At 47.5% G+C, this 24616-nt stretch overlaps 1 protein-coding gene across 1 annotated transcript in view; it reads right to left on the minus strand.

Moving 5' to 3' along the window:
- Positions 1–24616, minus strand: part of LOC147726150 (aldo-keto reductase family 1 member A1-A-like) — a 315836-nt gene that overhangs the window by 60574 nt on the left and 230646 nt on the right. Inside the window, exon 6 of the mRNA XM_086960256.1 lies at positions 16508–16707. Coding sequence (XP_086816382.1) covers positions 16508–16707 — 200 coding nt within the window. The remainder of the gene's footprint in view (positions 1–16507; positions 16708–24616) is intronic.

A 24616-nucleotide genomic window follows, 5' to 3' on the forward strand; every position in this document is an offset into this window, starting at 1 on the left:
TGCTCACATCTCACCCCACCTTGTGCCTGAGTTTGCCCATTCAGACACACTTAGCACCCCTATTATGTGGCTATCTGAGGGGAATATACAAAGGCCAACTGTCACTCACACCTAGCCATGTGCCCCAATAACAGGCTGCAGGCACCAAATGCTTAAGACAAGACAATGGCAACTTTCCAAAAGTGGTATTTTCACAATTGTGACTTAAAACCTGACTTTATAATTAAATTATAATTCCGCAGCCACCAAATATGACTTTCCTAGCTGCTCCCAATTAAAAGTTATCACGTATTAATTGCACTAAAGTAACCCAACATTATCCTATGGAAAAAGTAGGCCTCACAGTAGTGAAAAGTGAATTTGTGAATTTGTCACTACCAGGATATGTCAAACTTAAAAGTACGTTTTTTTTATTACAATGCACCCTGCCCTATGGGCAGTTTAGGGCCTGCTTTAGGGGTAACATATGTAATAAAAAAAAGGGGGTTTAAAAACTTGGCAGTTGTGTTATTTTCGCAAGTCGATTTGCCAAGTTTAAAACTTCCGGCAGGCTACAATGGCCGGCCTGAAACATGTTTTAGATGGCTACTTATATAGTATACACTTTACTTGGGAATTACACAAGTACCTTTAATATGTCAATCCCTTACCATGTAGAGTGAGCACCAGCACTTTAGCACTGGTTAGCAGAAGTAAAGTGCACAGAGATCTAACATCAACAAAATGGAATGCATGTAAATAGGAGGGGTGAAGGGAAACAGATTGTGGGGAGGCCGCCCTAAGGCTGACAGGTCTAACAGCTCCAAAAATGAAACATTGATTCCTGCTTGGGACATCACCAACTTAACCCATCTGGCTGGAATTGCTAAAGATACAGGAGAATGTGGTTTGATTATAGAAATAAGAAGCAGATCACAAGGTGTTCTGAGAAAATCCGTTCTGGACTCCTATTCTTTTTAACATTGTAACACACAAAGTTTTGTGTGATTCAGAAAAGCAGGAAGCAAACACCTGCCTAACGAAAAGATCTAATGTTTTAACATGAGAAAATCTCTTAAATTATATCACACATTACATTGTTAGTTTTGCTCACAAAGCTTGTAAAGTGAAGGAAGCATTATACAATCAAGACATAAACATTCTTCAACAAGACTCACATCAATTAAGGAAGAATATTTATGAGTAGGAGGAATCATCATCCTAATTCAGTAGAGCAATCTGCATATCAAAGGATGTTCTCCTAAAGGTTTTCCTGCAGCGTACTGGGGAAATATAAAGAAACTGCTAACCTATGAGTATTTACTGTTCTCTAACACTTCTCTGAAGCTGCAGGATATCCTAAGAATGTTGCTATGGAGGCAGCATTTGTCAAAAAAGGGATCTGAAATTGATTCCATGCACCAGCAGGACAAGAATTTGTGGCTGAACGGTACACTTTAGATGGGCTCCTGAAGCCCAGGCTTTCTTCCTGATGAATGCAAGAAAATCTGACAAATGTCCTGGGACAGACCAGCTGTCTTGATAGCTTCCAAGACATGAGTTGAAGGCTGCCTGTGACTGACCTTGTGGGGAGTTGTGTAGGAGATGTGGGAACTTGGGAAGGAGGAATGGAGCATCTTTTGAAATATGTTGTAGATCTAAAAACTAGATCGGGAATGGCCAAAAAGGAGTTAATATGACTACAGAAGTCAGTTCTCTCCTGGTTTTTGGAGAGGTTAACAGGAGCATTTGTAAGTTCAGAGAGCTTAAGGCAAATCTCCAATCCCAAATGACAAAGGAATGGTCCTGATGCCAGAGCCAGTGAGTCCAGCCTTCAGCTGTAAAACTGGAGGAACTTGGGTTTTCAGTATGGGTGTGAAGAGGTATATTGAGAAGGAACCCCATGGATCCGAAAGGACCTGGGATACTGCTGTTGTTTTGTTGCCAGTCATTGAAATGTCTTATACGGCTAGAATACCCTACAGTTTCTGAATTTAGATCACCAGGGGGGCATTCTGCTCTTACTGATATGCGATGCTATAGGCATTATTCCCAAAATGTCTTGTTAAATTTGCTAGAAAGGGAGACTTAGTACCATTTAACTGGTTGATATACCTCACCACTGTGAGGTTGTTCCTTCGGAGTAGAACTAAGAAATGGCCATGGTTTAGTGAGACATTGAGTTTCAAAAGACCCTGCAAGATACTCTTAATCATTTATGTGCATGGAGGACGCCTTACTTGACCATGCACTGCAGTCGAAGAACTGGCCGCATAGAGCAACAGCCCACCCTGATGTACATGCATTGGATTTTAATTGAAGATCCGGGCTAGTATCGAAAAATTACCTAATATTCTAATCCAACCACCAGGTTGTCTTCACCCTAGACTCATGATCTAAAGAAATTAGTTCTGGATAACCTAGTCCCTTTGTTGGGTATCAATTTTCAGTCTCTGTCGGACTCAATAGCGAAATGGGCCTGGAAATACTGCCTGAATTGAGGATGCTAGCAGACCCACGTTTTATGATTAACACTGAAGGTATATGCAAGAAGGAGCAAAGAGAAGAGCTCACTGTTTTCTAATAATGGTCAGTTTTGCATCTGTGAGTTGAGGAGTGGAGGATATTGAGTTCACTAGAAAACCAAGAAACTCGTTGAATTGCAGATACAAGAATAAAGATTTCTCTTGATTTATGACTTACCCCAAATTCTCCAAGAGAGTAATTGTTGTGGGTAACTGTGACATGAGGACCTCCTTATCTTAGGACACGATCAATAGCTTGTCCGAATAAATGATAAAACTAATACCCTGTGATACGAGGTGTATGATTATTGGTTTGAACTGCTTGGTGAAACACCAGCATGCACAAGGGAGACCAAAAGGTAGTGTGGTGAATTTGTAAAACCTCCTTTCCCATTGAAATTTCAAATATTTCTGATGTGAAAGAGAGATCAGAACGGAAACGTAAGCATCTTTTAGATCTAATCGTAACATCCAATCAAGTGGTTTCAGGAAGTCTCAAAGACGAGGGATTGTTTCCATCTTGATTTTAAAAGACAAATTAATTGAACTGTCTGAGATGTATTACTGGTATTATCTTTTTGATCTTTTTTTCTAACCAGAAATATGTTGTTCAAAAACCTGACTGTTTGAAAACTGTTGGCTGTACTGATTGTCATAGCAAGACGTCTACTATTTCTTGATTGATCAAAATAGAAACTGATTGATTAACTGAAGTGTGTGTGGATAAGAAACCTGAAAAGGTGTCGGGTAGAACTGTGTCTGAAGACCTTTGTTCACCCTGAAGAACCCATGGATTGGTGGTTATTTGAATCCAAACCTCAGAAACATTGCTATCTGATTTTCCTCCTGTCCCCTCACATAAGCAATATGAATTGGTTGCACACTTACTGTTGTCATTGTCATATGTGGTTTGGTCTCTAGAATGTCCTTTGCCACCTCTTCGTCTTTGTGGATAAAATTTTGATCTTTGGTAAAAACGCCCAGATTGGCCTTTGTACTTTGAAATCTGGAGCCTGTTATTGAATTCCCGGTCCTTAAGAAAACATGTTGTCCAAAAATCTTAATCACAGAAATTTAGGCTTCGTCAATGGAGTTTTAGGTTATTCACATATTTAGAGATTTCCTTTATAAAGCTCTCCCCAAACAAAAGGCTGTTGGGTACCGGACCCTCCTCTGTAGATGCTGACTCAGTGGGCTTGAGTCCAATTTTATGACCAAGCCTTTGTGCCACTCAAGAGAAAATGCTGAATGGGCATTGCCAATCATACATTTTACCAGTTGAATCCAATTCACAATTCATTCGTCTCGGTGATCAGAGCTCCCTCTTTGGCTTGCTTTGCAATCTCAAAGAGATTTGCTACTGGACCCATTGTGTCCAAGAGTATATCTTGACAGGCCGATCAAGCTCTGTCAATACCTTTCGATGGATCTTTGTTACAGTTGAAGAAAAAGTTATGTTTGGGGTTGATTACTGGGGTAACTAGAACCTAGCTGGGAATAATATGTCTGGGGCACTCAGATGTTATCTTTTTTGTGATTACTTTAGTTAGGAGTCGACTAATCCCAGCTCTGATGTAATCCTCTACATGCGGAATAGTTTCCCAATCTGAGATTCTCCAGTACGTTTCACATTTCAGGATGGGTTTGAATATAATTTTTCACATTTGGAAAGTTTGAAAGTATTTTCAATTTACTTTTAATTAGTCTGAACCAATTATTGGCTGATTCATCTTGTTGATCTGAATTTGTGTCAGGTGAACAAATTACCTCATCAGAGACATGATCTGAATTGACAGGCTCTCCCTCTGTTTGTTTCCTTTTTCTATTTCATTGTACTACCTATTTTAAAGAGAGTCTTTTATTGGATGTTCAACCACACTCAGAGGATGAGCTTTCTTCATCTGTAGTTCTCCATCTGTAGTTCTGACAGGGTCAGTAATCCTAGAAGAAGAAATGCCTGCTGAATTCGTTGTCCCTAATCTGCCTGGATAAAGCAACCTATAAACTCTTTTATTTGACAGGAAAATTCACCACGTAGATAGGAATCGGAAATCTTGTTGGCTTGTGTGGTGGATGAAGAATACTTACTTCTACAAGAAGGCCAAAATGGTATCCTTAACACTGTTGTCAATGTCTTCAACAGTTTGTTCTATTGAAGCATTAAATGCTGATTTTGCTGGGGAGTTTATAAATGATTTTAGGTGAGCTTTAAAGACTTCCTAACTTACAATCATTTCTTCCTCAGCCTGCCTTTACTCAGCCATTATATACATTGGCAATTGCCAGTGATAATAAGCATGATTAAAATCTGTCAAAATTTGAAATAAAATCAGTGCAAATACACTGTTCATGTGTCGTAAAGCTTATTGATATACAAGCTGAAAGTCCCCATACAGGAGATAGAGCTTGTTTTATTGAAATTCAGAGTGGGCAAGTTCTTTGCTGACAGGAGAAGAAAAACGAAAACAAAAGGAGCAACATGAGTTCCAGGCTCTGATGGACCTCCTCAGAGCCTGAGGGCATCCAGAAACTAAGAGGCACTCAAACGATTTGAATGCGTAAAAAGCGTGTCGCGAATTGTGGAGATTTCTTCCATCATAAACCAGAGGCAGCTCCTCCGCTAAGATGGAGGTGCATCGCCCCACTGCTCTGTGAGCAGTTCGAAAAAGGAAAAATAAAATAATAACAGAATGTATCTTTTTATTTTTCCAGCTGGTTAGGGGTGGGCGGGGCTGGGCTGGACATCACAGGAACAGCGGGAGGAGTGGTGGCACTCTCTTAAGTGCACATGACCGTTTGGCCAGCCGTTATGGGCCAAACAGACATGCACACTTTGCATGTTCTCCACATACTGTATTGCACAGCTTGGGTGCAAAACATGCCCAGGCCCATAGTCCTCGTCTGAGTCTCGAACCACAGCACTCAGACCAATCACAACACTGCTGTAACTCGACGCTGCGATTGGCCAGGGGAGTCTGGGAGCCTGGGTGCTTCCTGGTTCATGCTTCCTTCCTGCTCCTGGAATGAGGAAAAGTACGAGAGACGGCGGCTGGCATGCAGATGAGTGGTATTTTTTTGCATTTCCTCCACACTCTCACCCCTCTGCCTGCCACCCCCGTTAAGTAGCAGGCGCCACTGTGATAAATTGAAAATAATTGCCAGGAAATAAATTCCCCTGACAAAGGTACCGCAGTCCTTTAAATACACAAAGCGGCCCCAGTGGAGCCTGTTGCAACTTCAAAGTGACGCTTGCTGGGCTTAAATTGAAAATGTGTTGACTTTACGAGCAAAATTTAATTAAACAGCTCAATATAACATTGAAAAACTCAAGCTAGCATATTTTATAACAAAGTAGTTAAATAAAAGTTGTAGGATTTGTAGGGCTTGATGGACTACCAGCAGTAAGAAAGACGAAGTGCAGGATGGCTTGGGGTCTATATATTAGGGACTGAATATGCGCCTGTGAGATCAGCTTTGGTAGCCCAGCACCTAAGCCTGCTGGGTTTGTGCATTCCGCAGTTTCACATATTTCTTTGATACAACTGGCTGCTGCTAAATGGCAAGAAAGACTGCGTAATCTGAGCCTCCGGTCTTGACATAAATCTGTAATGCATCCAAACTGTTGCTTACGCCTGATGTAGAGTTCAGCGGGCGGGTTATGCCGTCAACAACATGACGTATATTCTGTCCACCATATTACAAACGCCATTGGATATAATGCACTTGTAATACAGCAAACTGGATATCCGTCACATTGATGATGGAGTAACCAGTCCGCTGAACTCTAAACCAGGCCCCCAAACTGTTAATGAAGTTTACTAATATATAGATACCTACAATTCGACTGCAGATATAAACATCTAAGCAGACCATCTTAATATGGTCATCCATAAACTGGAATTTGCAATATTGGATATTGACCTATTTTACAAGCCCAAAGCGAACTGATGTTATGCTGTCATTGCAAGACATGCCCTGTGGTTATTGTAAGCTTCACTACAGACAACTTTACTTGTCTGACATATCTCATGTCATAGTTTTAAAAAAACCACAGAGACATAGATAGTGCAGTCCCTTCAGCCTCTGTTAAGTCTTGTAACTGCGTACAGCATTTCGCGTCATCTCTTCTGGTTACATGAGGCTGTTAGGAGATGCGATTATTGTCGACAAAATGCGGCAAGTGAGTGTCTTACCAATCCCAATGTGGCATCTCTCTAGGTGCAGTCAGAATGCACTGCTCAATGCCCCAGACGTTAGGAGCTTAGAAGCACAAGAGCTGACATCCAAAGCACCTTCACTGCCCTCCTCTGCTCCTCTTCTGGGCTTGCAGAATTTGTTTTGTTCCAATTCCCATAGCTCGCCGGGGATTGCTCATTTTGGTAAGGACATACGTGTGACTGGCACTGATGGCAGAATTGGCCTTTATGGAACTAGAGAGGCTGCAGCGACTGCTCAGCAAATATACAATGGAAAGTTGTCAGCCTCTCCCAGGCCATCTAATGGAGTAGTGGTAGAAGGTTCTTGGTCTTCCGCTCCCTAAAAATGACACAAGCTCTCCTGGGTCCACTAGGAAAGGCAGGTCCACATCAGCCACCGGCACCCTGAGTGATTGCACCTCATCTCCAATTTAAGGAATGACCAAACAAACAAACCTGGTACTTTGAAAAGATTCATGTATTGATAGTAAAATGGAACTCCCAGGCTTGCTCCTTTTTTCCCAGCTCTGTTCCCGTTCCATCATGGCCCCCATTATACTTGTAGCACTCATTCCGCTCTCTTCTATTCTATAATTGCTCTTTATATCCACTCACTTTACTTTGGCTCTTGTATTGTTCCTGCTCACCAAACCCCTTGTTATATCCTGATTCTGTTCTGGCTACAGCAGTATCACCCTTCTTACCAACTCTGTCATGGGTGTAGTGATATCATTCCGTCATGACCTATGTTATTGCCTCTTTTTTCAAACCTATTTTATTGGTTTTCATAGCTAACATATCACATGTCATATCTTTTTGCAGGTATTGTTGATTTCCACAAAGTGATCTTTCTTATGTTATGCTCACACTAGTACCTTGTGGCATAGCTCGGCCCCTGGTTATTGCCTCTTAATCATCGGAGGATACAAGGAAGGCAACTTGTTGACATCCAGTGTTGAGTCCACATCTGAGCCACAACTATAACTGTTAAACATTTACTGAATAACTAGTGTGCTAGTAGGCTGGGATTCACACAGAAGAGCTGTTTACAAGTAAATGGTGAGCTCCCAGTAGCTTACGAGCTACTCGAAATACCCCACACTTCGCATATGTGACTTACAAATCACATTTTCAGTAGTTGTTCAAACTTCACGACACCATTTCAACCGGCCAGGTAGGACAAAGATTTTACCTGTGCATCACCTAAAATATAGATTGTTCTGCCTGAATGATAACATCACAGCTAATTTTTTTTTTTAAAAACAGAAGAGTGGAGATCAAACTGTAATTTGATGGCCCAATTACATCACCTAAACCTTTGTTTTAGTAGCACTGTGGGTTCGCCCTCAATGTCGGTTGGACCTTTGATTCCCTCCAAAGCCCCACGGGCTGTCCCTGGCTCCAGTTCCGACTGCATCCCAGGCGCCGAGATCTATGCCAGTTCCTGGAATATCAATGCCAATGCTGACTCCCTCAATGCTGCTGGAAGAGGTACCTATTGTACTTTCCAACTCCCAACAGTGGTCAGTTTGACCTAGTCCGAGTCTACGTCCAAACCCTATTGAGGTGCCGCTTCCTCTACTCGACCCTTCACAAGAGTAAACACATTAATTCATTGCATTCTCTGTTTGACACAGATTTGGATAAATATTACGAAGCAGGGGATTAGATTGGCCAGCAATACCATGAGGAGAATTGGTACGATGAGTTGCAAGAGTCTAGTGGCCTTGACGTCTCCCCTGAGTTGGGGCTCACGTCATACCCTAGTTTGGCCTCCCAGGAGAGTGCTTCCTACACCATGTGCACCTGTAGGGCTGCCAAAGTCCTTGAACTCCAGCTCCCCATCTTGGAGTTCAAAACGATGTTCTTAACACCTTGGCTGCTTGAGATGATCTTCTTCTGTGCTGGGACATAATAAAAATGGGTGTGGTCATGACGAGCTCAGTTCGTCATGAGCACAGAAGGGGTTAAGGAGGTTCTTCAGCCTTGGCAAACCTCCACTGAGCCCTTCTTACCTTTTAACAAGGTCCTTACTGACACTTTGTTAGGGGCATGAGCCAAATCATGCTGTGGCTTATGGTCAACTGCCAGACTGCACAATGCCACCACCTGACCTTGGGGAACCCAGCATTTTTATTGGAGCACCACTTCCCTGAAATCTTGGTGGTGCAGGCATCTGCTAGTAAATCCAACCCCAACATGTTCCTGACTACTCCCACAGATAGGGAGTCAAAATGAGTGGAGACATTTGCTACACATTCTACTCCCCACCCCCTGCCAGTGACTCATGGAGGACCATATCTTCATTTTGCATCAGAAAGTGAAAGGTCTTTTGGCCAAGGGGGCTATCTAGGGGTTGCCCATGTAAGAAGTAGGGTGTGGCTGACATTCTCGCTACTTTATGGTGTCCAAGAAAGACCGTGTCCTGTGTCCTATTTTAGACCTTCACCCTCTCAATGCCTTTGTCCGGAAGAAGTAATTTAGAATGCTCACACTGGCCCAGGACTTGTCTGCCCTCAACCCTGGAGACTAGATGGTGGTGTTGGACCTTCAGGATGCCTATTTCCACATATCCCTCCTGCAGTCCCATCAGCGTTACCTGTGGTTTGTGGTGGTGCAGGAGAGTTTCAGTTTGCAGTGGTCTCACCATTCCTCCTCGGATGTTCATGAAAGTGATGGCAGTGGTGGCAGACCACCTTCAGAGGTCAGGGGTGCCAGTTTTCCCCCACCACAATAACTAGTTGATGAAGCGGGGGTCACCCCAGGTAAATCGACAACCACCTCCAGACTACAGTGCCCCTCCTGTCATCCTTGGGCCTAACTATTAATGTGCCGAAGACACACCGGACTACTTCTCAGAAGTTCTGCTTCATCGTAGCTATTCTCGAAATAGTTTGGTTTCGTGCCTTCCCCTGGAAAAAAGAGCCCAAAACTTTTAGGCTATGATCCCGTTCTTTCAGCCTTGTTGATGGATTTCAATGAGGTTGACTTAGGCTGCTGGGACTGCTTGCCTCCTGTGCCTTCTGCCTCGAGGGGAACTTTAGACTCCTGTATGCCTTTCTGCTTATACCAATCCTGCCCTGAGTTCTGACAAACTGACAGAGCCAGAGTCATCCTAGTGGCTCCGAATTGGGCACAGAGAGTCTGGTATTCAGAACTCCTGGGCTTGAACATCTGTTCTCCCATCAGGCTGCCCCTCTGGGAGGATCTGCTGTTGCAGCAGCAGGGCAGGGTTCTGCCCCAGGCTTTTGTAATCTCCCCTTTCGTACTTAAAGATTGAGTGGTGACAGCTGACACCTTGGACCTTCCTCTGAAGGTGGTTGATGTGATCTTGGCAACCATGAGTCCCTTGACAAAAAATACACCTGTCATCAAGACGAATTTGTGGCTTGGTGCAGTACTCAGTAATCAGACTCCGCTCTAGGCAAAGTTAATATGATGTTGTGTTTTGTCTTGGCCTGCCAAGGTTTACACAGGACATGATAAAGTGTATCTTTTGGCTGTTTCTGCTTTTTTGCAGTTGCCCGATCAGCCATTATTGTTTAAATTCCCAGTTGTTATGTGTTTTTTGACAGATTTAGAACATTGTTTTCCTCTTACTCCCTTTGTCATGCCACAGTGGTACCTTAACTTGGTCCTTACATTTCTCATGTACACGCCCTTCGAGCTGCTTCACGGCTACTCCTTGTGGCTTCACAGCCTCAAGACAATGTTCCTCGTTGCCATATCATTGGTGCTGCATATTAGTGAGCATCAAGCTCTGTGTCACCCTAGCATACACCACCTTCTTTCCAGATAAGCTGGTTTTGCAGACGTAGGTATCCTTCTTGTTACAAGTTGTGATGATGTTCCACTTCGCCAGAACATAAACTTGCAGGCATTTTATGCTCTGCCTCACACTCTGAGGAGGAGGGATTTCATTGCTTGGACTCTAAGAGAATGCTGAGCTCTTGTCTTGATCAGACCAAAGAATACTGGCTGGATGATCAGCTCCCTGTTGAGATCTCTAGTGAGAGTGTAAGGCAAGGCCGTGCAAAAGAGCCCCATCTCCCACTGGATTGTGCTGTGTATTAAGATCTGCTACACACAGGCTAAAAAGCAGTCTCCGTAATCAATCAATCAATCAGGAGGTTGTTAAAGCGCAACTAATCACGCGTAAGGGTCTCAAGGCGCTAGGGGTGGGGGGTGCAGGTTCCATTCCATCAAGGAGGAGGTCTGTCGAAGAGCCAGGTTTTGAGGTTTCTTGCGAAGATGGGGAGCGATGTTGTCTGTCTGAGGTGAAGCGGAAGGGCGTTCCATGCTTTGGCCGTGAGGAAGGAGAAGGAGCGTCCTCCCGATCTGGTCTTTCTGGTGCGGGGGACCTCGGCGTAGGAGAGCTGGGCTGATTGTAGGGTCCTTTGGGGTGCGTGGAATTTGAGCCGGCTGTTCAGGTCTGCTGGTCCGGTGCCGTGGAGGGCCTTGTGTGCGTGGGTGAGCATCTTAAAGGTGATTCTCGCCTCAACGGGAAGCCAGTGGAGTGTGCGCAGGTGCTGAGAGATGTGGCAGTGTTTTGGCAGGTTGAGGACCAGTCTTGCGGTGGCGTTCTGGATGCTCTGTAGCTTGCGGATGAGGTTTTTGTTTATTCCGGCGTAGAATGCGTTGCCTTAGTCGAGTCTGCTGGTGACCAGGGCGTGAGTGACTATCTTTCGGGGTTCGAGGGGGATCCATTTGAAGGTCTTACGAAGGAGGCGGAGGGTGTAGAAGCAGGAAGATGAGACCGAGTTGATCTGGCGGTCCATTTTGAGCTCGGAGTCCAGGATGATTCCCAGGTTGCGTGCGTGGTCTGTGGGGGTTGGCGGGTTTCCGAGGGCGGTGGGCCACCAGGTGTCGCTCCAGGTGTCGGGGTTTGGGCCCATGATGAGTACTTCTGTTTTGTTGGTGTTAAGTTGTAGGCAGCTGTTTTTCATCCATTTGGCGACGGCTTCGATGCCTTCTCGAAAGTTGCGTCTGGAGGTGTTGGGCTCGTTGGATAGGGAGAGGATGAGCTGGGTGTCGTCTGCGTATGACATGATGTTGAGTCCGTAGGTTCTGACGATGGGGGCAAGTGGAGCCATGTAGACGTTGAAGAGCGTTGGGCTGAGGGAGGAGCCCTCGGGGACTCCGCAGGTGGTAGGTGTGGGGTCTGAGAGGAAAGGGGGGAGTCTGACCCGTTGAGTCCTGCCGGAGAGGAAGGAGCAGATTCAGTCGAGGGCCTTGTCCTGGATTCCTGCGTCATAGAGTCTGTGTATTAGAGTGCGGTGGGAGACTGTGTTGAACGCCGCTGATAGGTCTAGGAGGATGAGGGCTACTGTTTCTCCTTTGTCCAGTAGGGTGCGGATGTCGTCTGTTGCGGCGAGGAGGGCGGTTTCCGTACTGTGGTTTTTTCTGAAGCCGGATTGGGAGGAGTCGAGGATGTTGTGTTCTTCAATGAATGTGGCGAGTTGGCTGTTGATGGCTTTCTCAATGACTTTCGCTGGGAAAGGGAGCAGGGAGATGGGTCTGTAGTTTTTTAGGTCGGTGGGGTCCGCCGAGGGTTTCTTCAGGATGGGGTTGACCTCGGCGTGTTTCCAGTCGTCGGGGAACGAGGCGGTCGCCAGGGAGCGGTTGATGGTGTGGCAGAGCATGGGTGCGATGGTGTCAGCGGCTCTGTTGAAGATGTGGTGGGGGTAGGGGTCCGTGGGGGCCCCTGAGTGGATTGACTTCATTGTCTTCAGTGTATCTTTGGGGCTGGGTGCTGTCCAGTCATCAATCGCTGGTTTCCGGGTGTCGGGGTGGTTGGTGAGGGTTCAGTGTGTTGGTTGTCTTCGTCGAAGTTGCCATAGATGCTCTTGATTTTGTGGTGGAAAAAGGTGCTGAGTTTGTCGCAGAGGTCTTGTGAGGGAGGGATGTCGGTAGACTCGCTGGTCGGTTGGGCGAACTCCTTGATGATGCTGAAGAGTTCCTTGCTGTTGTGTGTGCGTGGGTGGAGATTCTGTTTTCAATCGCTTTTTTCCTCGTTTCTCTGATGAGTTGATGGTGAGCGTTGGTGGCAACTCTAAAGTTGTTGTGGGCTTCTGTGGATTTGGTGTTTCTCCAGGCCTTTTTGAGGCGGCGGCATGTGCGCCTGGACTCTCGAAGTTCGGTGGTAAACCATCTGGCTTTCTTGGCACGGGTATTGTTGTTTTTCTTGAGGGGGGCTATGGTGTTGGTGCTGTCCGAGATCCATCTATGCAGGGTTCGCGCTGCGGTGTTGGGGTCATCGTTTTCCGCGATGGTTGGGGTGGAGTTGTTGAGTGAGTAGATGAGCTGGTCGTCAGTGATTTTGGTCCAGTTTCTTTGTGGAAGCAGGTGCTGGTGTCTGTGGATGGTGGGTGTTCTGAAGGTGAAGTGGACGCAACGATGGTCGGTCCATGGGAGTTCGGTGGTGTGGCTGAAGGTGATGGAGTTTCCTGTAGTGAAGAGGGGGTCAAGGGTGTGTCCTGCTGAGTGCGTGGGCTCGGTCACGATCTGGCAGAGTCCAATGTTGTGGAGGTAGTCTAGGAGGCATGTGGTGTTGGGGTCCAGTTGATTGTCGAGGTGGAAGTTGAGGTCTCCCAGCAGGGTGTAGTTGGTGGATGCGATGGCCTGCGGGGAGATAATGTCCGTGATGGAGTTGGCGAAGGGTCTGCGGGGTCCAGGGGGTCGGTAGAGGAGGGTTCTCTGAGGGCGGCAGTTGGGCTGGCCAGTATTTTGAAGTGAAGGTGTTCCATCAGTTCTGTGGACTCGTCAGGGAGTGTGCTCAGGCGGAGGCTGGATTTGTGGACAATGGTGATTCCTCCTCCTGGGTGGGTGGGGCAGTCCTTCCTGTAGATCTTGTATCCTTGGGGGTTGGCGATGGTGATGTCCGGTCCTGAGGTGACGTTGGTCCAGGTTTCAGTGAAGAATGCTACGTCCGGGGTGGTGCTGTCGAGGAGGTCCCAGATTTCTGTGGCGTTTTTGTGGAGGGATCGGACGTTGAGGAGGATGCATTGCAGGGTCTTCGGTTCGGTTGTGTTCTTGTGGGCGGGTTGTGCTGGATCCGTGTTCTTGGCGGTGTTGCAGGTGTGCCGGCAGTGGTGACAGCTGAAGGGTCCATGGGTGTCGGCTGGTGATGTTAGCTTGCAGTTGTTGTTGCAGCCTGGGTTGAGTGCGTGGAGTTTTGCTGGGTCGTAGCATTGGCGGGGCGGAGGTCCAGGGTTCCTGGTGCTGGTCGCGGACGGGTCGCGGACGGGCGCAGACGTGCTTGCCTTTGACGCGCCTTCGGTGCACCAGCGGCGCGCCCCCAGCCCGCGGCAGTGGCCGCCATTATGTAGGGGTCAGGGAGGGCTGGACAGCTGGGAGGCGGGAGCGGGGAGAGGAACTGGATTGGGCCGGTCGCGCTAGGGGGGGAGGGGCCGCGGGGGTAGCAGCGGCGGGGAAAGGGAAAGGGAGGAAAGAAGGGATAAAGAAAAAAGGGAAAATAAGCAGAAATAAGGCAGAAAAGAGCAGAGATGCAGAAAAGGGCAGAAAGGTGAAAGATGGAAAGGGTAGAAAAACGAGTGAAAACGAGTGAAGGAGCAGAGGGAGAGAAAGGGAAAATGGGCAGAAATAAGGCAAAAAAGAGCAGAGGTGCAGAAAGGTGAAAGATAGAAAGGGTAGAAAAACGAGTGAAATTAAGTGAAGGAGCAGAGGGAGAGAAAGGGAAAATGGGCAGAAATAAGGCTCAAAAGAGCAGAGATGCAGAAAGGTGCAGAAGGGTGAAAGATAGAAAGGGTAGAAAAACGAGTGAAGGAGCAGAGTGAGAGAAAGGAGACAGAGGTCCACTGGACCACCAGGGATGAGGCGCAGGGAAACCTGCGGGTGGAGGAGGGCCTTGATCACTAACACTCAAGAGTGCAGGGGCAGGGGCATCTCACTTAATGGTGGAGCTGCGAGGGTGGGAGAGAAATTTCACTGACAATGAGTCAGTGGTCATTCTACCTGGGGTAAAACTGCTACCACTGCCTTGGCATGCGGCATCCCTGTTCCGGACATTTGCCAAGCGAGTATGTGAGTATTCTCCAATAAGGCCTTGAAGCACTGTTCTCTGGACAGTCTGGGTCACCGAAAGGGGTATTTTGCCTCCTTGGTCCTACAGAAATTTCTGGTTTGAGTCCATCCACAGACACCCCTTCAGTAGGTACTGCTTTGGTATCTATTCAAAAGTCAAGAAATCCATAGCGAGAAGTCTTAATCAGAATACTGTTGGTAACGCTCTTTCTGGTGTGGAGTATCTAGCCACAGATTCCTCACTGACCCTCCCATCCTCTCCGTAATGTGGTTAAACTCTATCCATGAATAAGATACCAAGTATAAGAATCTGCACACTGATAACATCAATTTGTTTTTGTGTCTCTGCGTCTGAAGGCATGGAACCCTAGAATACTAATGAAGTTTATATTGGCTTCTCAAGTCCATTCCGGAGTGGAACAGCATCATTGCAGTGCCACACGGTGCCACCTCTCAGCACACAGAGGTACTGCCAAAAAGTATCAGTATCCCGTCTAACGCTTGGCAAAAATTCACTGAGGAAGCTGCCGCTAGAAAGAGTCTCTACCAGCATGAGTGGTACCGAAGGTAAGTATAGTTTTCATCAGGGTTTGCCCCAGCAGGGCTTGAAGTGTGCCTCTTCATCCACCAGGGGCAGAGAACTGTATGATAGGTCTCCTGTAATTCCAAGAGGGTAAGTAGGTTAGGGATGGCACTGTTTGGTTTCAGAGTTTGGTGCTGGACATGAGAAGGCCTGTCTGGTAGTTTATGCATTTTCTAGCTGTGGGAATCTCTAGAATTAGTCTTGCTTTCTCTTAGGCTGCCAGATGTATACAGTTTCTTTAGAGTTGAAGAAAGCCCTGTCGACATCTTTGTGTGACATTAGGGCAAGTTTGAAGGTGATCCATGATTCTTACGCGAGCCAGTGGAATTGTTTTAAGAATTGATGTAACCTGGTCAATTTTCTGATGTTTGTTAGGTATGAAACTGCTGCATGCAGGGTGGCTCCGTGGGGTGGGATAGATGATTTATGGAGATTGATAAGGATCGCTTTCCTGCTGTCCGTATGCGAGATAACTAGTGCTAGTACTATGGGTTTTAACTCTTCTGGCGTACTGGAGTTGTTTGAGTGCAGGTGCAGATGGTACATTGCAGCTTTCGTTATATTTTTGATGTGACTGGTGAAGTTCAGAAAACTATCAAGTGAGACGCGAACAGTTTTTACTGCTGGCGAGGCCGCAGGTGCTTTAGTCAAGGGGGTTAATTCATTCAACCACCTTTGTATTGATGAGAGAGAGGATTGTTTGAATATAAAGTATGAGATTGGTCTTGTGTGGGTTCAATTCCAGTGAGAAGGCAGATGTCCAATCAATGATCTGTTGAAGAGAGTTTTTCAGTTTGCTTATGTTTCAGGAGTTAGACACCCTAAGGTAGAGTTTGGTATCCTCGGTCGTGTGATGTAATGTTATGTTCTTCACTTGTAAATTTGTGACTGGGGCTCCATGCAGAAGTTAAAGATGTGGGGGTAACAGACAATCCTTGTGAGACACCACAGTTTGGCTAATAAGAAGGGGGTTTGAAAGGATCACATTTAATGAATTAAGTTCAGGCAGTCTGTAAGGATTGCAATTAATTGTGTGCAGTGCCATCAATGCCCTCTCTGGTGAGAAGATTCATTTCATCAGCCTTAAATGGATAAACATGTGAGTGGACTCATCCTGATTTGACCCTCTAGCCTTAACGTTGCACCCAGATACAGCTAGTGGAAAAACTGAACTGTCTTACCTTAGAATCACTTGTGCCGCAGACTTGCCATACTTTTTGGCAATTCCTAGGAGTTCTGGGTCTTCCAAGAGTTGGGGATCACCCGGCTTGGCCCAGGGTCGATTTGCAGAACCCAGTGGACTGTAGGCGGTGAGAACGATTCTCCTTTGTCGGCAGTGTTCAAGTAGCTCCTTTTGGTTCAGGTATGGATGGCACTCCACCTGTCAGGGCAAAACTAAATTGTGAAGCATGAGCGAGTAATGAAAATACAGATGAATGCAATATGCCTTACTGCCTTTGCTCCTCCAGGAATGACAACTTTTAATTTTTTTAGAACTGTATTTTAATTTTGGCAAAAACAATACATACATTGACTCAAATAGTCTCCCTATTTAGCATCAAATCATTTATATATATTTACAGGCTTTCCAGTCCCATCATATGGACATTTCGATGATGGCATCCCCCTTGTCCTCGCATTTGGCATACTTTAAATCACCTATTGTTCCAATATTTTAAGAACTTCAAAACATTAAACTTCAATTTCTCCCATCCCTGTACTGCCATAGAAGTTACCACATAGGTAAGGTAAGGTAAGCGCACATTTATATAGCGCTACTATCGCTCCAAGGAGCATCTTGGCGCTCAACACCCAAACCCGCTGGAAAAGGTTGGTGGACAGAAGGCAATTTCAACGCATTACAAGCTTCACACTAGTGCTCTGCAAGCCACATCGGAGAGTGAGAAGATCCATGTTTTCAGAGACTTCCTGAATTCACTCTCCTTGACTATACGCCGAAGCTGAGCTGGCAATTTATTCCAAGCTCTTGAGCCTAGTACTAAAAGAGATTTCCCCTCTTTGGTGGCCAATCTGAATCTGGGAGTCACCAAAAGATTCTGATTGACAGACCTCAAGCAGCGTGCTGGCACGTAGCATTTAAAGCCATTCAACAGATATCTCGGACCTTGTGACTGAAAGGCTCTAAAGGTGATAACAAGGACCTTAAATAGGACACGCTTGTGGATGGGCAGCCAGTGTAAGATCTTAAGCGCCGCCGAGGCAGATGACCTTCTCGGCTAGCGAAGTACCAGGCGAGCATATCCCGGGGCCAAGACTTGTTTGGTAGTAGCACTGCATCTACTATTAGATAGAACTAAATCGCGAAGAGATGCCAGTTCAAGCTGTTTATCCACACTTACAAGGCACTAGACAATGAAGGACCGGCGTACCTCAACAATTGAATTAATTTCCACCAACCTACCAGGAAACTATGCTTTCTTGGTACCTCTCCCAAGCAGCCACTGATGCATCCTCTGCCACCTGGCGGCGAAGGCCTGGAACGAGCTGGTCCTGCACCTCAGAGTCTCACCATCGCTCCAGCCATTCAGGAGGGACCTCAACACATGGATGTTCGACCAACAGGATTACAGGCAGCATGTGCTTGATCCCCCAGTGCCTTGAGGCCAGCACAGGTGATGTAGCCGCACTTTGCAATTCCTGATTGATTGATTGATGAGTTGCATCCAGTAACACATCAAGTGCACAGATTTATGGCTCTATTTGATGTGTAGCTGTGAAAGGTGTTCACAGGTTGTCTGCCGACGACCTCCCAAGTATTAACCCAGATTAGTCTGGGAGTACCAAACCATGCACTAAGGTAAAAGTCTGTTAGTGAATATTTAACAAGAATCTTATTATCAATATTTATTAGCGATAAAGGCTGGAACGAGTCACAGCTCTGTTGGGCTTTTTTGGGTTCAGTAGCATTTTGACTATTTCTTCTCTTAAGGTTGGGGGTAGTACATGCCTAGCTCTACCTTCTGCATACATCAAAAGCAAGAAAGGTCAGTTCTTCACTATATTTCTACCAAAATCCAATTGTTAGGCCGTCACAATGGGATCAAAGGCGGTTCTTCATGCCTTTGTTGATGTCTTTATCTCTGCTAGGGGTATTGATGCACACACTGGTTCTTGTTCTGCTTCCTTTACCTACTCTAATTTTACTCTATCCAAGTATGTGTTGATTTCGCTAGTGCCTGATGGGGCGTTGAGGAGTAGACTTTGGGGTAAACTCTGGTGAATGTTTCTAGAATATCCAAGGGATGGTGCTGTAGCACTCAGTCCTGCAATGGAATCTAGACTATGTTTGATGATGCCCACTGTGGGCGCTCTTGACTTGCCAGGGAGTGCCCGGGGCGTTCTCCCTCACCTTATCGTCTAGCAGATGCATATTTTCCCAAATAATTAATCTCTTTCATCCTCATCTTGAAAATCGTTTATTTTGGAATTTTTCCCTAGAATTGATCCTAGGGTCATTGGTCGCTGTGTAGATGTCTTCTTACATTTGAATCTGTTTTTCTGGTGTCTTAAACCTGTGTTACGTATGGATCTAAGTATGCCATTACCTTAGCAATGCAGTCTACTCTCACTACAACCTTGAACGCTTCCCACAGTACTGCGCATGTATCCAGTGAGCCTAGATTGGTGTCAAAGTATGTTACATACCTGTTATTTTTCCTCCTTAATAACGCTATCAAGGAGCATGTTGTTTAGTTGAAATTCCCATAAGTTATGTACTCCCATAGTATTTGGCAAAGTTAGTGACAGCACCACCAGCGAATGATCGGACTGTGTTCTTGGTTCAGCCCAGCTCGCAGCGACTGTCAAGCCCAGCTAGAAGCTGAGTCCTGCTTCTGTGTTATTGAAAATTGAGTGTCAACTTTTTAGTAAGGCTGGCTATGCTGCCAAATATCCCATATGGTTGCATTCATTTTTTTTAAATGTATTTTTTAGAGTTTTGTACAGCGCAAACTCCACTGAAGGTATCAGAGCGCTTTGCACGAGTACCAGTTGCGTTACAGACTGACACAGTCACAGAGAGATTAAGGGCCAGATGTAGGTAACTTCCATTTAGCGAGTCCTTAATAGCAATTTTTACCGAATCGCTATGAAGGACTCGCTAAATGGAATGTTGGTAGGAATCGCTAAAATATTAGCGATTCCTTAACATTCCTTAATATTGAATCAGTAATTGAGATTCGTTATTAAGGAATACCTAGCCATTCATTGCTATGGGCTCGGAGGCCCATCGGAATGAATAGGGAAGAGATTCACTATTAGCCATTCGGTATTACCGAATCGCTAATCGCTACGTACATTCATTTAAGGAATCGGCATTTCCGATTCCTTAAATGCAAGAGCAAAATAAGGAATCACTATTTTGCGATTCCTTATTTTGCATGTAGGTTTAAAGTAATCTACATTGCACTCAGCCAAATAATGGTCGGTAACGCACCGCTCGGTATTTGGCCACCTACATCTGGCCCTATGTGATTTGCCCAGAATCACAGGATGTTGAGTGTCTCTGCTGCGACTCGAACACGGTTCCCCAGCTTCAAGGTCATTAGGCCACATCTAGTGACACCTCTCTAACTTTCAAAGTATGCTTTGTGGCGTCACTCGGACTGTCTCATGTTGCATGCAATGTTATGTTATAGTCCCCTCCCTATGTAATTATGCGTGGTTGCAGTGCCATACACTGCGCTGTGACCTGGGATAAATAGTCACGGATGTTGTTTTTTGGACCTGCTCTCAGATTGCAGGGGCTGGACGGGTCGGAGAGCCGCTTCTTAACTAAGTAAGTGTTGACGCCCCCCGCCCCCCAACACACACCTTCCCTCGGGCCGGGGCGCTGCCTCCTGGGCAAAAAGTCACTCAGTTGGTGTTTTACTGTATAAACAATTTAAAACAAACAAAGGACGCATTCAGTTCAGTAGCACTGATTATTTACGATTGATGCAAACATCTCTCAGTGCCTCTGAGGGCTGTTTGCAGGAATCGTAAGTAATCATTGAAGCAAACAGAAGTTTGACCCTGCTTGCAGGCAGGTTGGCCCCACGCCGCTGCTCGTCACCTGACTGCCTGGTTCCTGCCTCCTTGCTGCCTCCTTGTTCCTGGGTTTTTTCCCTTCCCCTCTGCCCTGTGCGCCACTTCCCCCCACCCCCCGCCACTACCGCTCCAGCACTTTCCCGCCGCTGCTTCCCTGCGGCCCAGCCCCCCTGCACACCCATTCGCTTCCCGCTCCCGCCTCCCAGCTGCTCCTCCCTCCCAAGCCACCTCATATGCAGATGGAAAAGCCGCCAAGCAGCGGCCGCACCACTGGCGCGCCAAAGGCACGCTTAAGGCAAGCCCATCTGCACCCGTCCGCTCCTGGACCGCGCCCAGCACCAGAACCCCAAGCCCATTTGTGCCCGTCCGCTCCCGGACCATGCCCAGCGCCAGAACCCCTGGACCTCGCGAACACCACACCAGAATCCACTACGACACCAGCACCCTCCACCCTCCACGCACTCAACACCGGCCAAAACCACACCTGCTTCAAGGCCGCACCGAAACAGACCCTTCTCCTGCCGCACCTGCAGCTTCACCTGCAACAGATCCCCCAAACCTCCAAGGACAGGACCCAACCTCCTCCGCTGCATACTCCTCAACACCCGCTCCGCACGCAAACACGCCATCGAGCTCTGGGATCTGCTCGACACCTCTGCCCCAGACGTGGCCTTCCTGACCGAGACCTGGTGGAATGACTCCTCAGCGCCCGACATCGCCATAGCCATCCCGGACGACTACAAGATCACCTACAGGGATTTCACCAACGGAATTGGAGGAGGAATAGCCATCGTCCACAAGTCCACCTCAAGGTCGCCACCCACGCAGACGACACTCTCAACACCGCCGAACACCTGCACCTCCGGATCCACACCAACCCCAACACCACCCTCAGAGGAACACTCATCTACAGACCACTCGGACCCTGGGCTCAGTTCAGCGACTCCATCGCCAACCTCGCCAGCACCCACGCACTCGCCTCCCCGGACTACATTCTCCTCGGGGACCTGAACTTCCACCTCGAGAACAACAACGACGCCAACTCCGCCACCCTGATCGCCAACCTCGCCAACCTCGGCCTCAGACAACTCGTCACCATACCCACCCATGCCGCTGGCCACACGCTGGATCCCGTCTTCTCCACAGGCTCCCACGTCGCCTTCGACCACACCACCGAACTCCACTAGACCGACTACCTTTGCATCCATTTCACCTACAAGAAACCAACCAAGCACCACCGCACCCAACAGCTACCTCGCCGCTGCTGGAGCAAAGTCACCGAAGACCAGCTGATCATCTCCCTCGACAAGAACCCAACCACTGACCCCACCAACGCTGCAGCCCGAAACCTCAGACAGTGGATCGACGACTGCACCAACACCCTCGCCCCACTCAAGAAACCCTCCAACAGGCACGCCACCAAGAGAGCCACCTGGTTTACCGATGAGCTCCAGATCTCGAAACGCGCATGCCGGAAACTGGAGAAGACATGGCTCCACGAAAGCACACCGGACAACCACGCAGCCCACATGGACGCCACCTGCAGACACCACCACCTCATCAGATTTGCCAATAGATCCTCCTTCAAAGACCGCTTGGATAACAGCGCACACGACAGCAAAGAGCTCTTCTTATTTGAACAAAACAAGGGAACCCAGGACGCAATAAGCTAAGGACCTTGGGTAGATACTTAATTTTCAAAGACAGCGGTCCTTAGACAGTAGGGGGATTTTTGGAAAAATAAATATAGACTAAATGGAACTATATTATTAGAAGAAATGCCCAGCCGGACAATTTATTATCTTGATAGAAAAAATCATGAAGCAATAAAACACAGAGTGTGATAGAAGCAGGACACCAGCCGATGTCTGGCTACCACACTAGGGAACCACAAACAAGGGAAACACTTTTTAAGCAGGCAAAAAATAGTGCATCTGAATATTGTAAATCATACAACAAACAATCCACATTAATACACATATGCATGTAAAATTAGTATCAGCTATGCATTTAGTGCATTTCAGGTCAAAGAGCTCTTCAGCATCGTAAAGGAACTCCCCAACCCCAGCGCCAATGCCAACGACATCCCGCCCTCACAAGAACTGTGCGACTCACTAGCCATCTTCTTCCACTGCAATATCTCTGACATCCATGACAGCATCAACGCCACGACCACCCGACTATGCCAGACTCCACCTCCCCAGTGAGCACCACCAGCGCCAACCGCCTGACCTCCTGGTACAACTTCAACGACGAAGAGACACGCAAGGTCATGAACTCGATCCACTCAGGATCTCCGTCTGACCCGTGCCCACACCACGTATTCAACAAAGCAGACGCAGCCATCGCACCTATACTAAGGAAGGTCATCAACATCTCCTTCGAAACAGCGACATTCCCGAAAAGCTGGAAGCACGCCGAAATCATCGCCCTCCTCAGGAAGCCCAAACCACGGACTCCAACTTCCGGCCCATCTCCCTGCTCCCGTTCCCGGCGAAGGTCATTGAGAAAATCGTCAACATGCTCCTGGCCTGCCACCTGAAAGACAACAACATCTTGGACCCGTCCCAGTCCAGATTCAGACGAAACCACAGCACTGAGACTGCCCTCATCGACGCCACAGACAACATCAGGCGTCAACTAGACAACAGCGAAACATCAGCCCTCATCCTCCTGGACCTGTCAGCCGCCTTCGACATGGTCTGCCATTGCACTCTGAAGATACGTCTCCTAGAAGCCAGAATCCAAGAGAAGTTCTTGACTGGACCACGTCCTTCCTCTCCGGCAGAACTCAGAGCGTCCGCCTCCCACCCATCCGATCCGAAGCCACCGACATCATCTGCGGCGTCCCCCAGGGCTCATCCCTCAGCCCAACGCTGTTCAATGTCTACATGGCCCCCCTCGCACAACCTCAACATCATCTCCTACGCCGACGACACCCAGCTCATCCTCTCCCTCACCAAGGACCCACACACCGCCAAAACCAACCTCCACGAGGGAATGTAGGCCGTCGCCGACTGGATGAGGAGCAGCCGTCTGAAGCTGAACTCGGACAAGACGGAGGTCCTCATCCTTGGACCCACCCCCTCAGCCTGGGACGGTTCCTGGTGGCCGACCACACTGGGAACAGCACCAACACCCACTGACCATGCACGCAATGTAGGATTCATTTTCGACTCCTACCTCTCATTTCCAAGCAGGTCAACGCCGTCTCCTCCTCCTGCTACAACACCCTGCGCATGCTCCGCAGGATCTACAAGTGGATCCCGACCGAAACAAGAAGAACGGTGACACAGGCCCTCGTCAGCAGCAGACTGGACTACAGCAACGCACTCTATGCAGGAATCCCAGTCAAACACCTACGACGACTGCAATGCATCCAAAACCCCTCCGCCCTACTGATCGTCAATGTCCCCCGCCGCAGCCACATCACCCCCCACCTGAGAGACCTACACTGGCTCCCCGTCAACAAGAGGATCACCTTCAAGCTCCTCACCCATGCACACAAAGCACTCCACAGAGCCGGACCAGCCTACCTGAACAGCAGACTCAGCTTTCACACCCCCACCCGCCAGCTCCGCACCGCCAGCCTCACCCTCACCGCTGTCCCCTGCATCCAATGAATGACCTCCGGCTGCAGTTCCTTCTCCTACCTCGCCGCCAAGACCTGCAACACCCTCCCTACTCACATACGGCAGACCCAAGACCTACTCGCCTTCAGAAGACTCTTCAAGACCTGGCTCTTCGAGCAGTAGCAGCACCCTCCCTCCCCTCAGCGACTTGGGACCCTCACGGGTAAGTAGCGTGCATTACAAGTACTCTGATTGATTGATTGATTGATTATAAATGTGATGTCTCACCTGCAGTATATGTCTCCAAACCACTGCACATATGTTTTAAATGTCTACCGCCCTGCACCTTCTTGCACGAAGGTTCTCTACACCTGTCTGCCATTTTTTTATGCTTTGGATATGCAACCATCATTTTTCCTTTAACTCCACTCCCTTAACCCTCCACCCACACTGAAGTTTAACTTTCCAGCGGTATAACCCCCCAGCTAAATACCCGGCTGAGTTATGGGGTTCATAGCCCCATTTTTCACAGCCAACATTTCCTAGAATAAAAAAGCAGGCTGCTGGGAGGCAGCCGAGAGACAAAAATCTTGTAAATGTACTGCAGCCTCAGACACATTAACCTTACCACTCCATCAGCGTATTCAGGCAGGCCTAAGACGTATAGCA

Source organism: Lissotriton vulgaris, chromosome 3_1 (assembly GCF_964263255.1).
Source record: "Lissotriton vulgaris chromosome 3_1, aLisVul1.2, whole genome shotgun sequence".
In the NCBI taxonomy this organism is placed as follows: domain Eukaryota; kingdom Metazoa; phylum Chordata; class Amphibia; order Caudata; family Salamandridae; genus Lissotriton; species Lissotriton vulgaris.